Genomic DNA, 19,160 nt, shown 5'->3' on the forward strand with positions numbered 1-19,160 from the left:
GACGTCGTGAGAAAGAAAACTAAGAATAGGGAAAACAAGGCACCCTGAGGTGGTGTGGAGCCTGGATAGAGTGGGTTTGTACCACTTCAAATGGGGCGGTCAGGAAGACTTCTCCAGTACGGGAACATGTGGGCAGAGACCCGAATGACGCGAGCGAATGGACTGTGTACGCATGTCTGAGGTCAGAGTTTTCTGGGTAAGGGAACAGCAGATGCAGAGGACAGTTTCCAAAATTATCTTTTGAAATCAGGCTTTTTTGTGTGCTTGGGTGTGCAGTTAGCACCTCAGAGTCTGAAATCAGCATAACAGTGACCCTGTGATCCCAAGTCCAAGGAAACAGCTTAGGTTTAGACAGTTCAAAAATAAAGACGAAATCTTATGTACAGGTTCTTTTGAGGTTAGAGGTTTACGGAAATTCTCTTGGCATATAGCTCCAAAAACGATACCGATTTTGTCTGCCTACTGGCTCTCAGGCAATTTCTCGAACACACACAACTTTCAATGTTGTCCTTACCTTTGCCCACAGACGTGTTTCCCCTCTCTCCGGCTGCCTCCTCCCAGCGTGGAGGCCCAGACTGGCCTGGAGACCACTCAGAGGTCTGGGTTTATCCGGCCCCATGGGGAAAAAAATTGAGGATTTTTGTATCCCTGGGAATATTATGTCTGTTTTAATGATGGCTGAAACACTCTAACAGATTAAAGATAGTCAATTCCATATAATTGGTTGCAACTTTTTAACTCCAGTTTGATTCAGATGGGAAAAATGAGGGGTGCCTGGGTGGCTCAGCTGGTTAAGCATCTCACTTCAGCTCAGGTCATGGTCTTGGGGTCCTGGGATCAGCCCCGAGTGGGGCTCTGTGCTCAGCATGGAGCCTGCTTCTCCCTCTCCTTCTGCCCCTCCTCCCACTCATGCTCTCTCTCCTGCACGCACACTCTCTCTCTCTCAAATAAATAAATAAAATCTTCATAAAAAAACAAACAGATGGGAAAAATGGGAATTCAAAGGATGCTTAAGGCCCCTGGGAACGCTTACTGGTGATCACATGTGTATTAATTTGTGGAAGCACTCTTCAGGGAATCCCTCATCTGCCAGGAAACGTCATTCACATTCAGAGGAGAGGATTGAGTGTCAGAGCCCCCCTGTAAGATGTGAGGCAAGACACTGTGGGGCCAGAGACTGCTTTCCCACACTGGTGTCTCCCCGGGACCATCTACTTCCCTGGAAGATGAACAGTTAATTCCACCCATTCCCCAGAGCGGCAGGGTGATCATCTCTGTTGCTTTCAGCCTCTCTCAAATCAGAGGTGAGGTGAGAAGAACTAGAAAGGGGAGCAAATCCTCCCAAAGCAGGATTGGAGAATGGATGTTGCCTTCCCACACCACACCGTGAGTTCACTATATCATCTCCAATGTATATTGGGGAATATACAGAAAAGAGGAAAAGCATAGGATTAACAACATATTAGGAGCTAGGTTCTGAGGTGATTGTGGTCAGCTTCAGGGCACCAATCTCCACATTTCTAGATTTCTCGGATTTTCAAGACTTAGACTCTTTACTAGGAAATGAGTAATGAATTACACTTCACCTGTAGCAGTAAAACCAAGTAAATTAATTTTTCTTTTTATATTTTTTTCTATATACCAGTTAGGTTTATCTTTTAGAAACAGAATTTGTGCTCATTGTAGAAATAAACATAGTCAGCATCTCTTGTAATGCCAGGCATATGATTGACCCGTACACAGATTTTCTGGAATCCTTACATCCACCTTGGAGGTAAATGTTATTAACTCCTTTCTACAAATAGGGAAATGAAAGCATAGTGAGTGGGGTGTTTTTGTTTTTGTTTTTGTTTCTGTTTTTGAGTAACACGCCAAAGATCACACAGCTAGTTAAGGGCTGAAAGAAGGATTTATATCCATGTCTTTGTGGCTCGAAGACCTCTGTTTCCAGATGTCTGCTCCTCTGTCCCAGTCCCACAACTCAAAGAAAACCACAACAGATTCTCAGCCCAATATTATAGCATATAGCAGTTTTGTCTAAAATGCAGGTGGAGTTCATGTTTTTGGCTAGGGATGTTTTTAAGATAAAATATTTAATGATGCTCAGAATTTTTCTTTCGTGGCTACTTTAAAGATTTCCTGATCAGTCATGCTAAGACAAACCCCGCAGACAAGGGTAAGAGAAATTAGCAATAAAAGAAATACCTAGAAAGAAAATTAGGATACTTTAGTCCTGTAAGAATATTTTTTAAAAATTAAATGCTTAGGGCCAGACATAGAAAGTGTATACATGCATATGCTGTGTGTGTTGCGTATATGTTTGTGTCTTTTGTAGTTTTGGAGAGCATTCTGAGAGGGGCCACTTGTTCTTATGCACGTACTTTTAGTATTTAATTCAGTGATTTGAATGTAGTAGGTCTATTCAGTGAATAAATGACTTTTTAATGAAGTGAATGAACAATTCAATGACAAGGAACCAGCTAACTAAAACATGTTACAGTTACTTGGCCTATTAAACACATATTTGCTTAAAAGACTATTAATATGGAAAGCTGCTTATGATATAGTGTTAGGTAAAATATGAATATATGCTAATGTCATAACAATAGGGAAAAAAAACCTTCCAATAAAATAAGACAACATAACTTTAGCAGAATCTTAAGGTGAGGCTTTAGAAGTTTTAACTACTGGTATTGTTACACCTCCTCTCTACTTTCTATTTTTTCTCTAACAAGCATATGTTAATACAGAACAAATAGATTTCCTTTGACCCAAAACACTAACTAGACCAATACTCTTAGTTAAAATAGTCTCCTGGTCACTTTGAACTTACCTAAGGAGCGCAGGCATCTGCGAAGGGGGGGAGGAGGTAGAATTGCTTTGTTATTCTGTGATTCTGCACTGAAGCTCAGGGTGGGCCCTGCTGCGGGGCTGTTGCCCGGTTTTCTGGGAGAGTGGGACTCCAGTGTGCAGCCAGTGTGGCCGCAGGAGCTGGTGCGCCTACGGAGGGAGAGCCGGAGGGTTAACGCAGGGGCCCCGGGAATCCACCACACTTGTTTGGGCTGGCGGTGGTGGCAGAAAGTGCCTGCTGAGGGGCAGCAGTGGGGAAGGGCGTTGTGTAATACCTCTTCGAAATTCCCGTAGACGATGGCTCTGACCATTCCATGTGTGGCTGAAATAGCCAAAGAGTTGTAGTTTATCCAGCTCGATTTTTTTCACTAACCAGTTAATTATTAAAACCCATGCCAAGAGATGTTAAGACTCAACGCTAACAGAATTTTGAATATGGAGTTAAAGTTTTGAAAAAGAGTTATGTTTTCTGGCATTCGTGTTTGTAAGCTCTGCCAAGAATGGAAGGACTTGGAATGCGATTGCATTAACAAATTGTGAATATACAGGAGTTGTGCACTTTTAATCATTGTGTGGTTCCTTTGTAATGATTCATCCCCATGCCAATTTTGTTTTAAATGTTTGGTTCATATACTTTTATAATCGACATTCATGGTAGTAAAATGCACTATAAACAAGTGTAAGCCACACCAGCTTTCCCAGTAATCAGGCAAAATATACATTCGATCTCATTGCTTTTAGAAGGCCTGATACAGATTAGGTGGGATTATTAGTCTTCTGTTTGTCAGGCATTGTAATTATAGTTGATATTTCAGATTCAACTTCAGTTAGAAGGATTACATATATGTTTATTACTGAGTGAAGACACTGACTCTTCCTTTCAAAATACCCTGGAAACGGCCAGGAAGCAGCAAAGTTGACGAAGTATATGAACCTTACTTTGGAAAATGTGTTTTTTTAAGAACAAAATAAGTTTTTTAAAGGTATTCTTAAGCACAAATTTTGCTTTTAAACTCACAAAACATTTTGGATCTAAAATATATATACCGACTTTCAAGGTCATGTGTGCTAATATCCTGCCCCACCCCAAAGTCTTTAATAAGAGTCATAGTTTGCTTAGTAGAGGTTGTTTTCGCTGTAACTTAGGGAATTCTGGGTTTTTGTTTAGGAGACCAAAGAAGCTGAGACTACCTTCCAAAGAAACATTAATGTCCCTTTTATATTCTAGGATTCGAGCTAGGGTCAGGAAGCCTTTCCTTGTCATGACTCCTCCCTTTGCCTTAATCTGGGAGAGTTCCTCAGGTTTACTTTGTCTCTTACATGGGTTTGAAGAGTCCAACCATTTATTTTGTAGAATGTCTGTTGCTTTGGGTTGGTTCGATGTACCCTTGTGATTAAATTCAGTTTATGCATATTTTTTTTGGAAAATAGAACATTATCCCTTTTTAAAGTGATCTTTGAAAGGCTTGTTTGCAAAAATTTCCAGCATTAGAAATTGTGAGGTCCTGTGTCCCCTGAGGAACGTGGATTAAGTCTGCATTGTTTTCTTTGTTTCTGTTTTCACGCTTTCCTCAGGTGGACTCTTTCTGGCATTCAAAACTACATCCATTTAAGTTACTTCACCTGTCTTCCCCAAACAGTTCTGCATTGTTCAGAGAGGTCGGTGTAACAGGAGACTGTGGAAAAAATGCAAATTTAAAGTGGCACCTTCTTTGCAGAGGAAGTTCACCTTATATTTGGACACATGAGGCCATAGAGATTTGACTGAAGGAGCCAACGCTGTCGTAGGATTGAACAGGTTCACTTTTAAGCCTGAATTTGAAGATTAAAACAAAGAATCTGGGGTGCCTGGGTGGCCCAGTCGTTAAGCGTCTGCCTTCGGCTCAGGGCGTGATCCCGGCGTTCTGGGATCGAGCCCCACATCAGGCTCTTCTGCTGGGAGCCTGCTTCTTCCTCTCCCACTCCCTGTGCTTGGGTTCCCTCTCTCGCTGGATGTCTCTATCTCTGTCAAATAAATAAATAAAATCTTTAAAAAAATAAAATAAAAAATAAAACAAAGAATCTATTTAAGTAATACATCTTCAGATTTAAAATTGTTCTGTAGTACAGTCCCGATTGCTGCCTCGGTACTGATTCTCAGTTTCTGGCCTTCTATAGCCATGATGTAAAATAATAGCAGGTTAGTTATATAAAACATTAAAATAACAGTAAACTATCTTGAACTTTGGGAAAAAGTAGATGCTAATTTAGACACTGTCAAACCAAAATCCCTCCATTTAAAATATGAAATATCTAGGGGTGCCTGCGTGGCACAGCGGTTAAGCGTCTGCCTTCAGCTCAGGGCGTGATCCTGGCATTCTGGGATCGAGCCCCACATCAGGCTCCTCCGCTATGAGCCTGCTTCTTCCTCTCCCACTCCCCCTGCTTGTGTTCCCTCTCTCGCTGGCTGTCTCTATCTCTGTCGAATAAATGAATAAAATCTTTTTTAAAAAAATGAAATATCTAACTTTTATTTATGACATTAAAGAGGGAGGGCTGTGAATTCATACCGAAGGTCATTCTTCTCAACTTTAAAACTCATCCCATGGTGAAGTTCTGTTTCCAGTCGTGCTGACCAGAAAGGGCCTGCCCTCAGACACCCCAGGGGAATTGTCATGTCTGTTTTCCTGATGTTTCAGGAGGATTGACTGGACCATTTCCCCTGAAAGTTGGCCTTCCCTTGATGTATGGGGTTCCGGGTTGTTCCTGGACCTGCTGAAGAACTTGCTGGAAGATTCTGGGTAGGAACCAGGTACTGGCTTCTCAGATCTCAGAGGACCTCGTTCCCACAGACTTCCCCACCTGTGTCAGTGCGGATCAGTGAAAACAGGCCTTCAGCGTGGATCAAGATTAAGGCTGTCATTTCTGCTGAGATTTTTCATTTGTGCTTGAGTGCAGACTCTGGAGTGAGACTGTCTGCTTCAAGTTGCTGTTGTACTGCTCGTTTATTAATTGCTTAGCCTTGAGCAAATTATGTCATCTTTCCCTCGCTCCATTCCCCCATCTAAAACGGGCTAAATAGGGCGCCTGGGTGGCTCAGTCGGTTGAGCATCTGCCCTCGACTCAGGTCATGATCCCAGGGTCCTGGGATCGAGCCTACCTCCCTACATCGGGCTGCCTGCTCAGTGGGGAGCCTGCTTCTCCCTCTCCCTCTCCCCCCCCCCCCCCCCCCGCTCATGCGCGCAGGTGCGCGCGCTCTGTCAAATAAATAAATAAATAGTCTTTAAAAAAGTAAAGTGGGCAAAATAGTACTATCTACCGTATTTGGATAATTGAGGCACATATGTATAACTTAAAAAGAATGATGCTGGCAAAAAATAAGCACTCAGCAAATGTTAGCCATCATCACCCTCACTCCTCTCCACCTGCCCTTCCTCCCCCCTTCCTCAGTGGCCTTGCACACAGTTTATTTATTCTTTGTCTAAGAGGTCTAAGAGCAGAGAACACATTGGTCCCTGCTCAGTACCCTGAACACTTCCCTTGCACCAAGCAAAGGCTGAGCTGCAGCAGGGCACCCTACCCTCCCACTGCGTTCCTGGTCGCCTGAGTTTGCCCATATCATTCCAAGCACTTGGCGGGGGCTCCCTGAGCCGGAAATAGCTCCTGGGACAGATTTTCTCCATCCAGCCTTGTGAGATGAGCAGAAAACACATATTCTCCAAGCTCACAGGTCGTTTTGTTCAGTGTGGCTCTCTTATTTCACTGCCAGCCCATGTCTTTGTATCTATTTCTTATGGAAGGAGCTTCCTGGTATTTCCCGCTCTCCTTTCACCAGTCTCTGTTCCCGCCAGGCTGGCCAAGGTTATCTTGTTGAATGTGATTGTAATTTCTTTCTTTTCTTATTTCAAAAATTACTTATTGTACCCTCCTATCTACAGAACCTTGTCAACATGGCATTCAAGGTTCACTCACTCTTCTCCCCATCCCCATTTCCAGCCTCATCTCTGAGTCTCCCTATGTCTGTGCCTTTTCCTGAACACATCGTACATAGAGCTTCATGCAGTGGTATTTTTATTGACAGTATTCCTCCCGTAGGTCTCTTTTCCTTCCCCTACATTTCCTACCCCTTCTTACACAGACACACAACACATGCACGCACACACACACACACACACACACACACACACACACGATCCATTGCTACTTACCCCAGAGCCCCAGAGCCTTCTCTGATGTCCAGCAGCTCCAGTTACTCCCTCTGTGGGGCTTATATTGATTCTCTAAGCCTTTACTACTGGAGCACCATTCTCAGTTTGAGATCATATGTTAGTTTCTGTACCAGATATAGGGTTTCCTGAGCCAGGAATTGCATTTTATTCATTTTTTCAGTATCCCTGGGTGCTTAGCATACTCTTGCATTTGCAGATGCTCACTGAATATTTAATGAATCTGATTGCATGTAGCTTGATTTTGGCAAACATACATTTAAAAATCTACATTTTGGGAGCATGTGGATGCCTCGTTACATATCTGACTTGATTTCGCTCAGGTCATGATCTCGGGGTCATGAACTCAAGCCTCATTTGGGGCTCCACGCTGGGCATGGAGCCTGCTTAAGATTCTCTCTCTCCCTCTCCCTCTGCCCACCCCACCCCCACGCTCACACACGTGCTCTCTCTCTCTCTTAAAAAAAAATCTGGATTTTCACAGAAGATTAAGTATCTTTATTCACACTGTAGGAAGATTAGTAAGATTCTTCGATCTATAAATATCTCCTTTGCATTTACAAAAAGACTTGATTTACATAAAATTTTAGGAGCCTACTTATTCTATAGAAAAGACCATGAAGTGCTGTAGGAGGCTCTTACACTTGAGCATTCAACTACATGCTGTACACGGGGCTTAGTTCTTTAGACTAACTAACCCATTTAACTGTCATGATAGCCCTGAGAATGGGGCCTGTTATTAACATCCAAACCTATGGATACTGAAGCTCAAAGAGGTCAAGTAACTTGCTTATCACTTTCCTAGATGTGGGATGTGAGTGTGGGCATTTGATTTCAGAGACTCCACTCCTGAACCCTGTAATGTCCCAATTCTTAAACCCTGTAATGTCCCAGAAACCATCAGACCAAGTGGCTTGTGTATAAGAAAACCTGAGCTATAGTTTTGTCTGTCATTTGCTGGAAGAGATGGAAACTTCTCCAGGCCTCCCCACCAGGGTATCGTGAGAAGAAGCTGGAGTTCTGAGAAATCACTCCCATGAAGAGTACTAGTATAAATTTAAGGTTTCAGAGAAATGCTGCAGGAGGCATTGTGGTCAGGGATAGAAAGAAACCAGCTTGCCACAGGAACCTAATCGTAAGTTGGTTGAATTGGTGGTGGTCTGCTACCTGATTTGAGATAGAGAAGGAAGTTCAAGAATTGTTCCCTTCCATTTCCTGTACTTCCACCTCCACTCCCAATATTTTTCTAACTATTGTCAGTGACCTAGAAGTATAGCGATGTGAAGCCAGCCGTTAATATTTCTATTACACTAGGAATAAGAGAAATGGGAAAACTAGGAAATGATAAGTACTCTGATTGCAAACAAGATTGCTGTGATAATTTTCAGAAAGATGCATATCTGGCATACTGCGTTAAGATCTAATCATTATGCCTTGTCTGTTGATTTTTTTTTTAAAATCCTAAATAGGGAAAAAACACAAGATTGGTAGCATCTATTTTTAAGTGGTTTATGTCTCCCAGACATATTATGAAGAATGCAAAATTCTCACAACTTTTAAAAATAATAATAATAAATAGCCTTTAAAGAAATTCCTAGCTTGTACAGAGTTGTTTTGGGCTTCAGAATTACATTCATTCTCCTCCGATTGGGTCTACTTGGGTGGACACCCTTGGGAAGGACTGATTTTTGTTTATTTGTTTTTGTTTTGTTTCATCTTTTATGCCATGATAGAACTCAGAAACATCTTTAACTTGTATCGGCCAGACTCTTCCAACCAAGATGTATCTCATTGACATACCATAAGCCCCAAGGAGAAAAAGCTATGGGCCTCCTCCTCCTCTTTTCTCCCAGACCCTTCCCTGGAGACACCGGGATTTAGTTTCAGTAACTGCCATCTTTTGTTGGGAGAGAGGTAATGGCCTAGGTGGGTTGTGAGCTCTAGCGTGAAGGCGTTTCTTGACCTGAGTCCCGGAGCCCCAAGGAAAGCTACACCTTTGTCTTGGAATCTGCCTGGTTCATTTATCATCTGTCACTGATTTTTGCCTGGGAACCAGGGACCAAAACTCTCCAGGGATACCACTTACATTCTTACGTGACTATCGTTTTAATAGCATAGTCTAGGAATATCCTTTTTTAATGCTAATTCCCTTCCTTTTCAAAGAAAATGGCCCTGAAAATTCTGTAATTTTGTACGATGACCCTATTGCAATTGGCGAGCAAGGACAAACCGTGCCATTTGCCTGCATTGAGAAAACAAATGGAAAACAGACACGAGGGTAAAGGCGTTTGCAGCTTCAGCATTTCTACAGATTGCTTTATCAGCACGCCTCCGAGGACAAATCTGGGCTGCGCCAAACACCACTTTCCTGGCGGCTGGTGTGTGCCCTGTGGCGGGGACACTCCCTGGAAGGACCGCTTAGGCTCTGCAGCACGTTCTTATCTCTCCTGAGAAATTACATGTGTGTTTCAGAGGGTGTTCATAAGGTTAATGAAAGTTTTTAGGAGATTGTCTTGTTGTTGTTTAATTTGGTTTATGACAGATGTCTCAAGAGTCAGGTCTCTGTTTTTCACCACTGAGAATATGCGTCAGGATGGGGAGGGGTCTCTGGGTTTGTGTTTGATTTTGCTTTTTAATGGCACGCACCCCATTTTTTAAACACATCCCTCTCACAGACGAAACAATAACTTAGTTTCATCCGTTTCAAGATGAAAAACACATAGCCGCCCGACCTGGCCTGGAGCAGTTATTAACCAGACTGCTATTGCCTTGTAATGTGGCATCTCACACAGTCCGCAGAGAATGTTGTAGCAGCATAAATCGCAGTACGGAATGGACTGTCAGGTCGCCAGAGGAGCAAGAGAATTCTGGGCTTGGCTGGGGGCAGACAGTTTATTCTTCCTTGTAGGACAGTTTTCTTTCATTCACGCATGCAAAGATAAAGGGTTTCCCTCTCAGCTGCTCATGGAACAGTAGCTCCAAACAAGGGGTGTGTTGAGAGGAACTGGCCTACTGTGCTCAGCGAAGGCAGCTCCTACGGTTCCTGGCCTTTTCTTCCTTTGTCCGAGGAATCAGGGCATTGTCTGCTAGGTCTCCGTCTCACGTGTGGTGCCAAATGCCACCACGCTCTCCCATTTGCTATCACTGATAGCTCTTCCCACAATCCAGGGCTACCAATTTTATTTCACAAAAGGTGGGGGTACTTATTTTTCCTGATTTGTTTGCCTGCTTGATGAACTGCCTTCCAGCTGTGGCCGGGTCCAGTGGGAACTGGGGACGGCAGAGTAAGATGGAACCCGCCTTCCCGACAAGGATCGAGGGGAGGGAAGGTGGAAGTTAGCAAGTCCAAGCGCGGCAGAACACACAGCATGGCCGGTCGTGAAGCAAACACCATCCAGCACTGGGAGTCCTATGTTTACTGTTCTGCTACAGTTCTTAAGACCCCCTTCAGAAAGACTGGCGTTCAGCCTGACTATGAATTGAGACAGGTTTACCCGTCCGGGAACACTCCCTGGGACAGAGACCATAACCAGGATCTAAGTTAGAAGTCACCAAGCTCTCCATTGGGTTTCCTTTGAACTGTCTTTGGGAATGTGTAAATGTAAGTGTCGCCCCTTCTTAAAAGCTGTGATGGCAAGTCTAACAGTGAAATGTATTGTGTGGCCAGGGGTGGGTGGAGGAAGGCTTTGTCATGAGAAAAGCTATAATCCTCCGTAGAGTTTGGCTGAAAACTGAAAATGTTGCTTGGGACAGATTGGTTCGGATCATTCAGTGCCTTCCCGTTCATTATTTTTCCCTCTCACTGCCATTTACATTTTTCCATTTTCATCTCTTTTCCCTTTTAACTCGAGGAATGCAGTTATTAACTTCCATTCTGTGTAAAGGAATCTATCTGTCAGGCCTTCAGACAGGAAATAATTGGACGTTTCGCCACAGCCCACAGTGGATTCTAGCCTCCCCGCTGAACTAACGCTGCCTCCTGCCTGTGTAATGCTGCGTTGATACGGAGAGGGTATCTTCTCTCCCGTCTAGGATTTAGTTACATTTTTGCAGTTACTTCGGGAAGAATGGGAGAGAGATTGGTGCCTGGGGGGGGGGAAGGTGATTAAAGCAGTGTGTTTACATTTTATCTTTGAGGAATATTTACATTCCTATCATGACTTTGGGAGGATACAACCAAATTAGAGTTTTACTATATTTATGTGTCTTTTTGGTGTAGGAAATTATATGTATTGCGTGACAGCTTCGCGTGATGACATACACGCTTATCCCTCTGTGTAAGATATATGCAGTGTTGCAACCATTCCTTTCAACTGTTCCATAAAAATCTAAAAAAAAAAAAATTCCAATTATTCAGCCATGAGAAAGAAGGACATCCTGCCATTTACAACAACAGGAATGGACCTTGAGGGCATTATGCTAAGTGAGATAAGTCAGAGAAAGATAAGTACTGTATGATAGCGCTTATATGTGGAATCTAAAACAGCCAAGCTCATAAAAATAGAGAGTAAAAGGGCGTGGTTACCAGAGGCCGGCAGTGGGGTGGGGTGGATAGGTCGATGTTATTTAAGGGTACAAGCTTGCAGTGAGTAGTAAATATGCCCTTATCTAATTCACAGTATAGTGAATATAGACAACAATATCGAAATTGACCCTTGAGCAATGCAGGTTTGAATTATGCAGCTTACTTACACATGAATTGTTTTTACAATACAGTATTGCAAATATGTTTTCTCTACCTTATGATTTTCTTAATACTTTATTTTCTCTAGCTTACTTTGTTATAAAAATACAGTAAATAATGCGTATAATGTACAAAATATGTGTTAATTGACTGCTTATGTTACTGGTAAGGCTTCTAGTCAACAGTAAGCTCTTAGTTGTTAAGTTTTTGGAGAGTCAAGAGGGGCGCCTGGGTGGCTCAGTTGGTTGAGCGTCCAACTCTTGTTTCAGCTCAGGTCATGATCTCAGGGTCCTGGGATCGAATTCCCCCTGCCTCCGGCTCCATCCTCAGTGGGGAATCTGCTTGAGATTCTCTCACTTCCTCTCCCTCTGCCCCGACCTCCACCCCGTGTATGGACCTGTGCTTTCTCTAAAATAAATAAATAAAATCTTGAAAAAAAAGGTTCTGGAGAGTGAAGTTATCCGTGGATTTTCAACTACACAGGGGTTGGCACCCCTAACCAGCACATTGTTCAAGGGTCAACTGTATAATCACCAAATTTACGGAGAGACTAGAACCTAATTATTACAGCCATGAAAAGAAGTAATTATGTAACGTGATGGAAGTGCTATTTATCCTTACAATGACAATCATATTAAAGTATATCAATGTATCAAATGAATATATAGTACACTTTAAATTTACAGTGTTACATATCAAATATATTTGCACTAAAAAAATCCAAACAAGTTCTCACTTACCATCACTTTAGACTTGCTTATCTCACTGTTTTTCTTAGGACTCATTGGAATGCTGTAGAAATTGGAGGAGAGATTAGTATCATTATCACCCTTTGGAGAGGAGCATATACGTTATCATTTCCTCTTGGAAAGGATAATGTGGTTAGAAAAATATTCTGATTTACCAGTAGCAGCTAGTTACTAGCTATTTCATTTTTATTCTTAGATTTGCAAAGCAAGCATCTTCACATCTCTGTGTAGAGAACAAAGGAATTTCAAACATGTATAACAAACTAAGTTGAAAAGTCAAGTACAGTAACCCCACTCACTTTAATTTTGAAAAAATGCTTATCACTCTACTATACAGAAATGGACTTAGTATAAACTGCTTCTCTACCATGCTGTGAGCACTGTTAAAGTTCACAAACATCCATGTATTTATTACACTAATGATTTTCTTTCCTTTCTTGCTTTTCCACATTTCTCTTCCTGACTTCTTCATGATATTTTAAAATGCGAGGATTAAATCTTTCCTGCATCTTTATAATCAGGCTTGGCTTTTCAAAACTGTTGCAAGTAGAAGAGCATTTAACTTCATTTCAATTCTAACGATATTTGGAAGGCCGCCACATGCCAGGTATTGTATAAACTGCGGGGGATAAAGTGGTGGATAGAAAGTTTCTAACCCCATCGAATGCCGTCTAAAAGGAAAACAGACGTTACTTGTTTGTTTTAATGTATTCATTCATATTTATTTAACTACTTACTACTAACTACCAAGTTAGTTAGCTCTCATTATATGCTAGGTACTATTCTAATCAGTTTGCTATTTCATGTAAATAATTATATAAGATGAGAATCTCTAAAGAGGCAAGTCATCGTTTTTAATTCGGATTTCACTATAATTTAATAATAGGGAACAACAGAGATTTGAGGCATGAAGGTAAACACACAACATTTCTCTTTTATTCAATTACATCTTCCAAATGTGAGACCTGGACGGGACAAAAGAAATCCGGTCCCATAGAGCAGGAGAGGAGCGCTTAGTTGGTTTCCTGATCCTCTCCCAGACCTTCTTTCCTTCCTCCTTCCTTAACCTGTTGTTGACACTGCTGTCACTGTTGACTGTTACCTGATGTTGCTGTTGACTCTTTCCATACAGTTTTATTTGGGGAGAAGTTAACGGAGAGTACCTGTCTTCAAGCTTTGCTTACTAATCCCTATTTTCTTAGAATTATCTCTTACATACATGATTTTCAAGATGACAGTTTACAAACTAAACTTTAACTTGAGTAGTAGGAAGGTCTATTTTTCTTTTTTAGTTCCAAATCTAATTTTGTCCTTTGAAAGTTCGTGGAGCTTCCTATTGCTTTTCAAGTAACTTATTCTAGAAATGATGTATTATACTCTTAATTGCATAATTTATACTACAGTACTTCAAAAGCCTTTAGAAATTCTTCTGCTTTTTTACAAACTTCATTTTGTAAGTCAAAATAAGTTGTATGGTACTGGTGAGAGAGAGATAAATGTATAAACTGCAAGAGAATAAGATTGTTACCATGCATTGGACAGTCTTTTAATTATGGAAACCTTGAAAAAAGAAAATTTGTGAGTTTCTTCTAGCAAATTTAAGAGGCCCCTAGAATATCACCTTTGTGATAACATTTTCTTGACTACCTAATGTATTCGACCTTTGTTAGTCTTCTTTTACAAAAACTGAAACAGATCTCTTGGGTTGTTCACAATTAACTAGTTCCAGCCCATTGCTTATCTAGAGTTTGCCCTCCCCCCACCTTGGCTTGTCAGTATCATCGAGCCCACATTTAGGCACTAATTGTCAGTTCCAGTAATAAGCAAAATTTCAGTTGGGTAAAGGTTGCAATCTTACAATGTGTTGTCTGCTAAATTTGACCTTTAAGGGAAAAAAATTCCATATACCAATTCTTTGTGCTGGTTTAAATTTTGAATGTGCCAAAAGTGTGCTTTGTTTTTAGGACCATATTGTGGAAGTATTCCTGTTCCCAAAGAACTCCTATTGAACACGAACGAAGTCACTGTTCGCTTTGAGAGTGGATCCCACATTTCAGGGCGGGGATTTTTGCTGACCTATGCCAGCAGCGACCATCCAGGTACAGCAGAAGACTCAACCCAGATCTGTAAACTTGTGTCTATCTAAGAATTCTTCTCGCTTTTTTTTTTTTTAAAGATTTTATTTCATTATTTATTTGACAGAGGGAGACAGCCAGCGAGAGAGGGAACACAAGCAGGGGGAGTGAGAGAGGAAGAAGCAGGCTCCCAGGGGAGGATCCCAATGTGGAGCTCGATCCCAGAACGCTGGGATCACGCCCTGAGCCGGAGGCAGACGCTTAACGACTGCGCCACCCAGGCGCCCCTCTTCTTGCTACTTTTATCACCATCTCTGGACAGAATTGTGACATTGGGTATAGAGTATGTGAAGGAAGAGAGGAATGCAGTGTCTTCATAAGCAGTTAGATCTGAACTCAGAATACTGTTATCGAGCATGTTAGCTTGATCAGCTGACCCATGTGGAAGAGGGTTAATCTCATTTTCATAGAAATCTTGGGTGATGCACCTTTAGGGCTATTTTAAGGTCTGGTTATTCTCTGGAGCCCTCCCTCAACCTTTCTCAGCCTCGGGCACAAGCCTTTTAACCAGTGGTACCTCCGCCCTCCACCACCCACGTCCACTCACACACACCAGTGTACCAGCATGGGGGACGCACGGGAGTGTGAGTCGCATGTGAAGTCACCGTCACGGTGTGCCTTAACCATGGAGCTGACACTTGAGCAGGAGAGAAGGGGAGTATGAAAACTGATGAGGGAGGAAAGCATGGCCTCCTGTCCAGCCGTCTTGTGCTCCTGAGTGATTACTGTACCTGTGCTCCATGTCTGCCCAGGGTCACAGAAGTGGCCCGGAGTTTCTGCTCTCAGTCCCAGCTGGCAGAAATGCTCTAGGAAGGGGGTGCACCATTCATTTCTCTCTCAGCCAATCAAATCTGGCCAATCCCAGCAGACCCTAGCAGGACCAGTGTTCACTGTATGTTGCTCCCTAAGAACTACTGAGAATATTAAGGAAAGAAAGAACTATTACCGCAAGTGTGGAATATTTTGGAAACTATCCTCGGTTGATCTAAATGCATTAAAATCCACAGCATCTTAGCCTCCCCATTGCTGAGTGTTCATTCAGTGGTGTATTCCAAAGAGCATTATTTTTTTTTTAAGATTTTATTTATTTATTCGACAGAGATAGAGACAGCCAGCGAGAGAGGGAACACAAGCAGGGGGAGTGGGAGAGGAAGAAGCAGGTTCCCAGTGGAAGAGCCTGATGTGGGGCTCGATCCCATAACGCCGGGATCACGCCCTGAGCCGAAGGCAGACGCTTAACCGCTGTGCCACCCAGGCGCCCCTAAAGAGCATTATTTTTTTTAAGTCCTTGGTCCTGACTGATGAAAGTGGAAAGGTTGTATTCTCGGTAAACATGTGGTCCCATGGTCACTCAGATGCTGCTAGCTAAATTGCTAAATTAAAATGTTCCCAAACCTTCTCTATGAACCACATCAGGCTTTTGAAATTGTTTTCCTCTTGCCAAGGGAGGTCATTATACATAGGATCTTTGTAGGCATGTAGTGGACAGTAATGAACCAGTGTTGGTTTTTCTGTTTGAAATAGTTCCTGTTATCGTTCACGGGACAATTGCTGAAAAACCGTGTTTAGTGGTAGAAAAGAGAAATGGAAGAAATTGGTTAAATCCTGAAGACAGTGTTCTCAGTTTTGATTTATTTTTAAATGGAAAAATTCAGATAATAACTAGATAGTGAATAAATGCTTTTTAAAAATCCTTTTTTAGGGGCACCTGGGTGCCTCAGTTGGTTGAGCATCTGCCTTCTGCTCAGGTCATGATCTCAGGGTCTTGGGATCCAGCCCCACACTGGGCTCCCTACTTAGTGGGGAGTCTGCTTCTCCCTCTCCCTCTGCCTCTCCCCGCCACCCCCCCAACCCACTTGTGCTCTCTTGCTCACTCTCTCTCTCTCAAATAGATAAAATCTTTTTAAAAATGTTTAAAAATCCTTTTTTATGGGGCTCCTGGGTGGCTCAGTCGTTAAGCGTCTGCCTTCAGCTCAGGGTGTGACCCCAGCGTTCTGGGATTGAGCCCCACATTAGGCTCCTCCGCTGGAGGCCTGCTTCTTCCTCTCCCACTCCCTCTGCTTGTGTTCCCTCTCTCGCTGGCTGTCTCTACCTCTGTCAAATGAAAAAATTAAAAATCTTTAAAAAAAAATCCTTTTTTATTCAATTATTTAAAATTCTTTTTTTTGTTTTTTTGTTTTTGAGCATGAGTGTCCTTCCATTCAGTTTCCTAACTGCAATTATCTTTATTTATGACAGATTTAATAACGTGCTTGGAACGTGCTAACCATTATTTGAAGACAGAATACAGGTAAATACAGTGTCCAAGCTGTGTGGCAGGTATCTGTTGGACATTATGTTTTCTTTCACATTAAACCAGATAAAGTACCTTATTTGTATTTAATTTTTAAAAAATCATTTGTAAGTTATGAAGAATACTTGAAATGGTTTCTTATATAGCAGAGATCAAACTTTGTGTCCAGGGCCAGAGAGAAAAAATTTTAGATTTTGCAGGCAATGCAGTCTCTTTTGCATCTATTCATAGTTTCTGTTGCTGCTGTGATGCAAAAACAGTCGTGGACAGTATGTAAACAAATGTGTGTGGCAGTGTTTCAATAAAGCTTTATTTACAAAAACAAACAGCCCCCTGGATTTGGCCCATGAGCTACAATTTGCTGACCCCTGAGTTCTACCACAGTACCAATGAGCCATAGCAGAATCTAGAATGTGTTTTTTTTTCTTTTTTTTAACCTGGCCAGCATTTGGAAGTGACTTTCGTAATTCCTTCACTTTCAGAGAGAGTTCATTTTGTCTTTCTCACGAAAGAGAAACCTGCTGAGAATAGATGAAATTTTTGATTCCAGCTTCACTTTAACTGGGAAAATTACTTACTCTCTTTGATGTACATTTCCTCATCTAAAGTAAGAGTAGTCCGGAGCAGGATTCCTCCGCCTCGGCACTGTTGTTATTTTGGGTTAATGATTCTCTGTTGTGAAGAGCTGTTCTGTGCATTGTGCCCAGTATCCCTGGGCTCTACCCTCTGTGTGTCAGTTGTGATAACCAGAAATGTCTCCAGATGTTGCCAGAGGTCTTCCAGGGCAGGTAAAATTCACTCCGTGTTGAGAACCACTGGTCTAGAGGGGACTGTCAGTAACACCCCCACTAACAACAGCTGTAACTCCTTAGAGCGCTTTCTTCATGCCAGTCATAGCTCCCTGGACTTTGCATATAAATAACTCGTGAATGTTCCAGCAGGCCTGCAAGGTAGGTTCTGTCATACCCTGAAAACAGAGGCACAAAGCAGTTAAGTAGCTTGTCCGGGGCTGCCCACCTCATGAGTATATGCAGACAGTCAGGTGCAGGAGTCCATGGTCCGACATCCTAATAAATGAGATTATTTTAATGCAGAATCGATTCTGGTGTTAACTAATATTAAGTCTAGTAGAGAAACAAAAAAGAAAATAACCAATAATTTAAATAATTGGACAATAAAAATTAAAATGACTAATAATTACATTTGCCCTGTAAAGTTGCCATTTATTCATTATGGACAAATGCCAACCTCTGAGATCTTTCCAGCCATACCTATAGAGTCTCAGTGGTGATAGGGCCTCAGGGCAGCAGCGGTCATTTCCTGTCCTCCTACAGAGAAGAATATACTCAGGCCTGCGGGGTGATACTACGGTGCCAGATCACCTAGGCTACAGCCCAGCTGTTTCGGAGTGTTTAGGTAAGATGAGGTGTGGTGACTGGTACAGGTCCACATTCCCTCATCTATGATTGTGAAATGTAGAAAGCTTTAAAAGTCAAAAGGTCGTGGGGCGCCTGGGTGGCTCAGTCAGTTAAACATCTGACTCTTGGTTTCGGCTCAGGTCATCATCTCAGGGTCATGAGATCGAGCTCTGCCCCAAGCATGGAGTCCGTGTGAGATTCTCCCTCCCCTCTGCCTCTCCCGCTCATATTCTCTCTCTCTCAAATAAATGAATAAATCTTAAAAAAAAAAAAGTCAAAAAGTTTTTATAACTCATTTGGTGGCGATACCTGATCAGTGCAAACTTAAATTCATTTGACAGCAAAATTTAACTAACTTGAGTCTATTTAGTCTGTATGTATTGGACTTAATATGACTAGTAATGTATCTGTTACAGAGATATTAATGTTTTTGATCAATATATGTAGCCATCAGATGAATAAGGTCTGAGAACCTAATGTGAACCATGACTATAGCAGATAACACTGTATTATAGAACTGAAATTTGCTGAGAGTAGAGCTTAAATGTTCTTACCAAAAATATATGTGTTACATATGTGTGTGTATATATATATACATATTTAAATATGTACATTTATATATTAATATACATGAGGTGATATACACTTGAAATATCTTACAATTTGTCAATTATAGCACATTAAACAGAAAAAAATATATGTATCTTTTTTATCTGATTGCAAAGGCAATTAATAACTAATGTAGACCATCACTGTCCAATACTAGCCACATGTGGCTATTAAGGACTTAAACTGTGACTGGTCCAAATTCAGGTGTGCTATGAGT

At 41.9% G+C, this 19,160-nt stretch overlaps 1 protein-coding gene across 3 annotated transcripts in view; it reads left to right on the forward strand.

Annotated features, from left to right (window-relative positions):
- Positions 1–19,160, forward strand: part of DCBLD1 (discoidin, CUB and LCCL domain containing 1) — a 61,012-nt gene that overhangs the window by 23,133 nt on the left and 18,719 nt on the right. For all 3 annotated transcript variants that reach the window (XM_034669034.1, XM_034669035.1, XM_034669036.1), the window contains exons 3-4: positions 14,453–14,587; positions 16,862–16,913. In XM_034669034.1, coding sequence (XP_034524925.1) covers positions 14,453–14,587; positions 16,862–16,913 — 187 coding nt within the window. The remainder of the gene's footprint in view (positions 1–14,452; positions 14,588–16,861; positions 16,914–19,160) is intronic.

This window comes from Ailuropoda melanoleuca, chromosome 10, assembly GCF_002007445.2.
Source record: "Ailuropoda melanoleuca isolate Jingjing chromosome 10, ASM200744v2, whole genome shotgun sequence".
In the NCBI taxonomy this organism is placed as follows: Eukaryota; Metazoa; Chordata; class Mammalia; order Carnivora; family Ursidae; genus Ailuropoda; species Ailuropoda melanoleuca.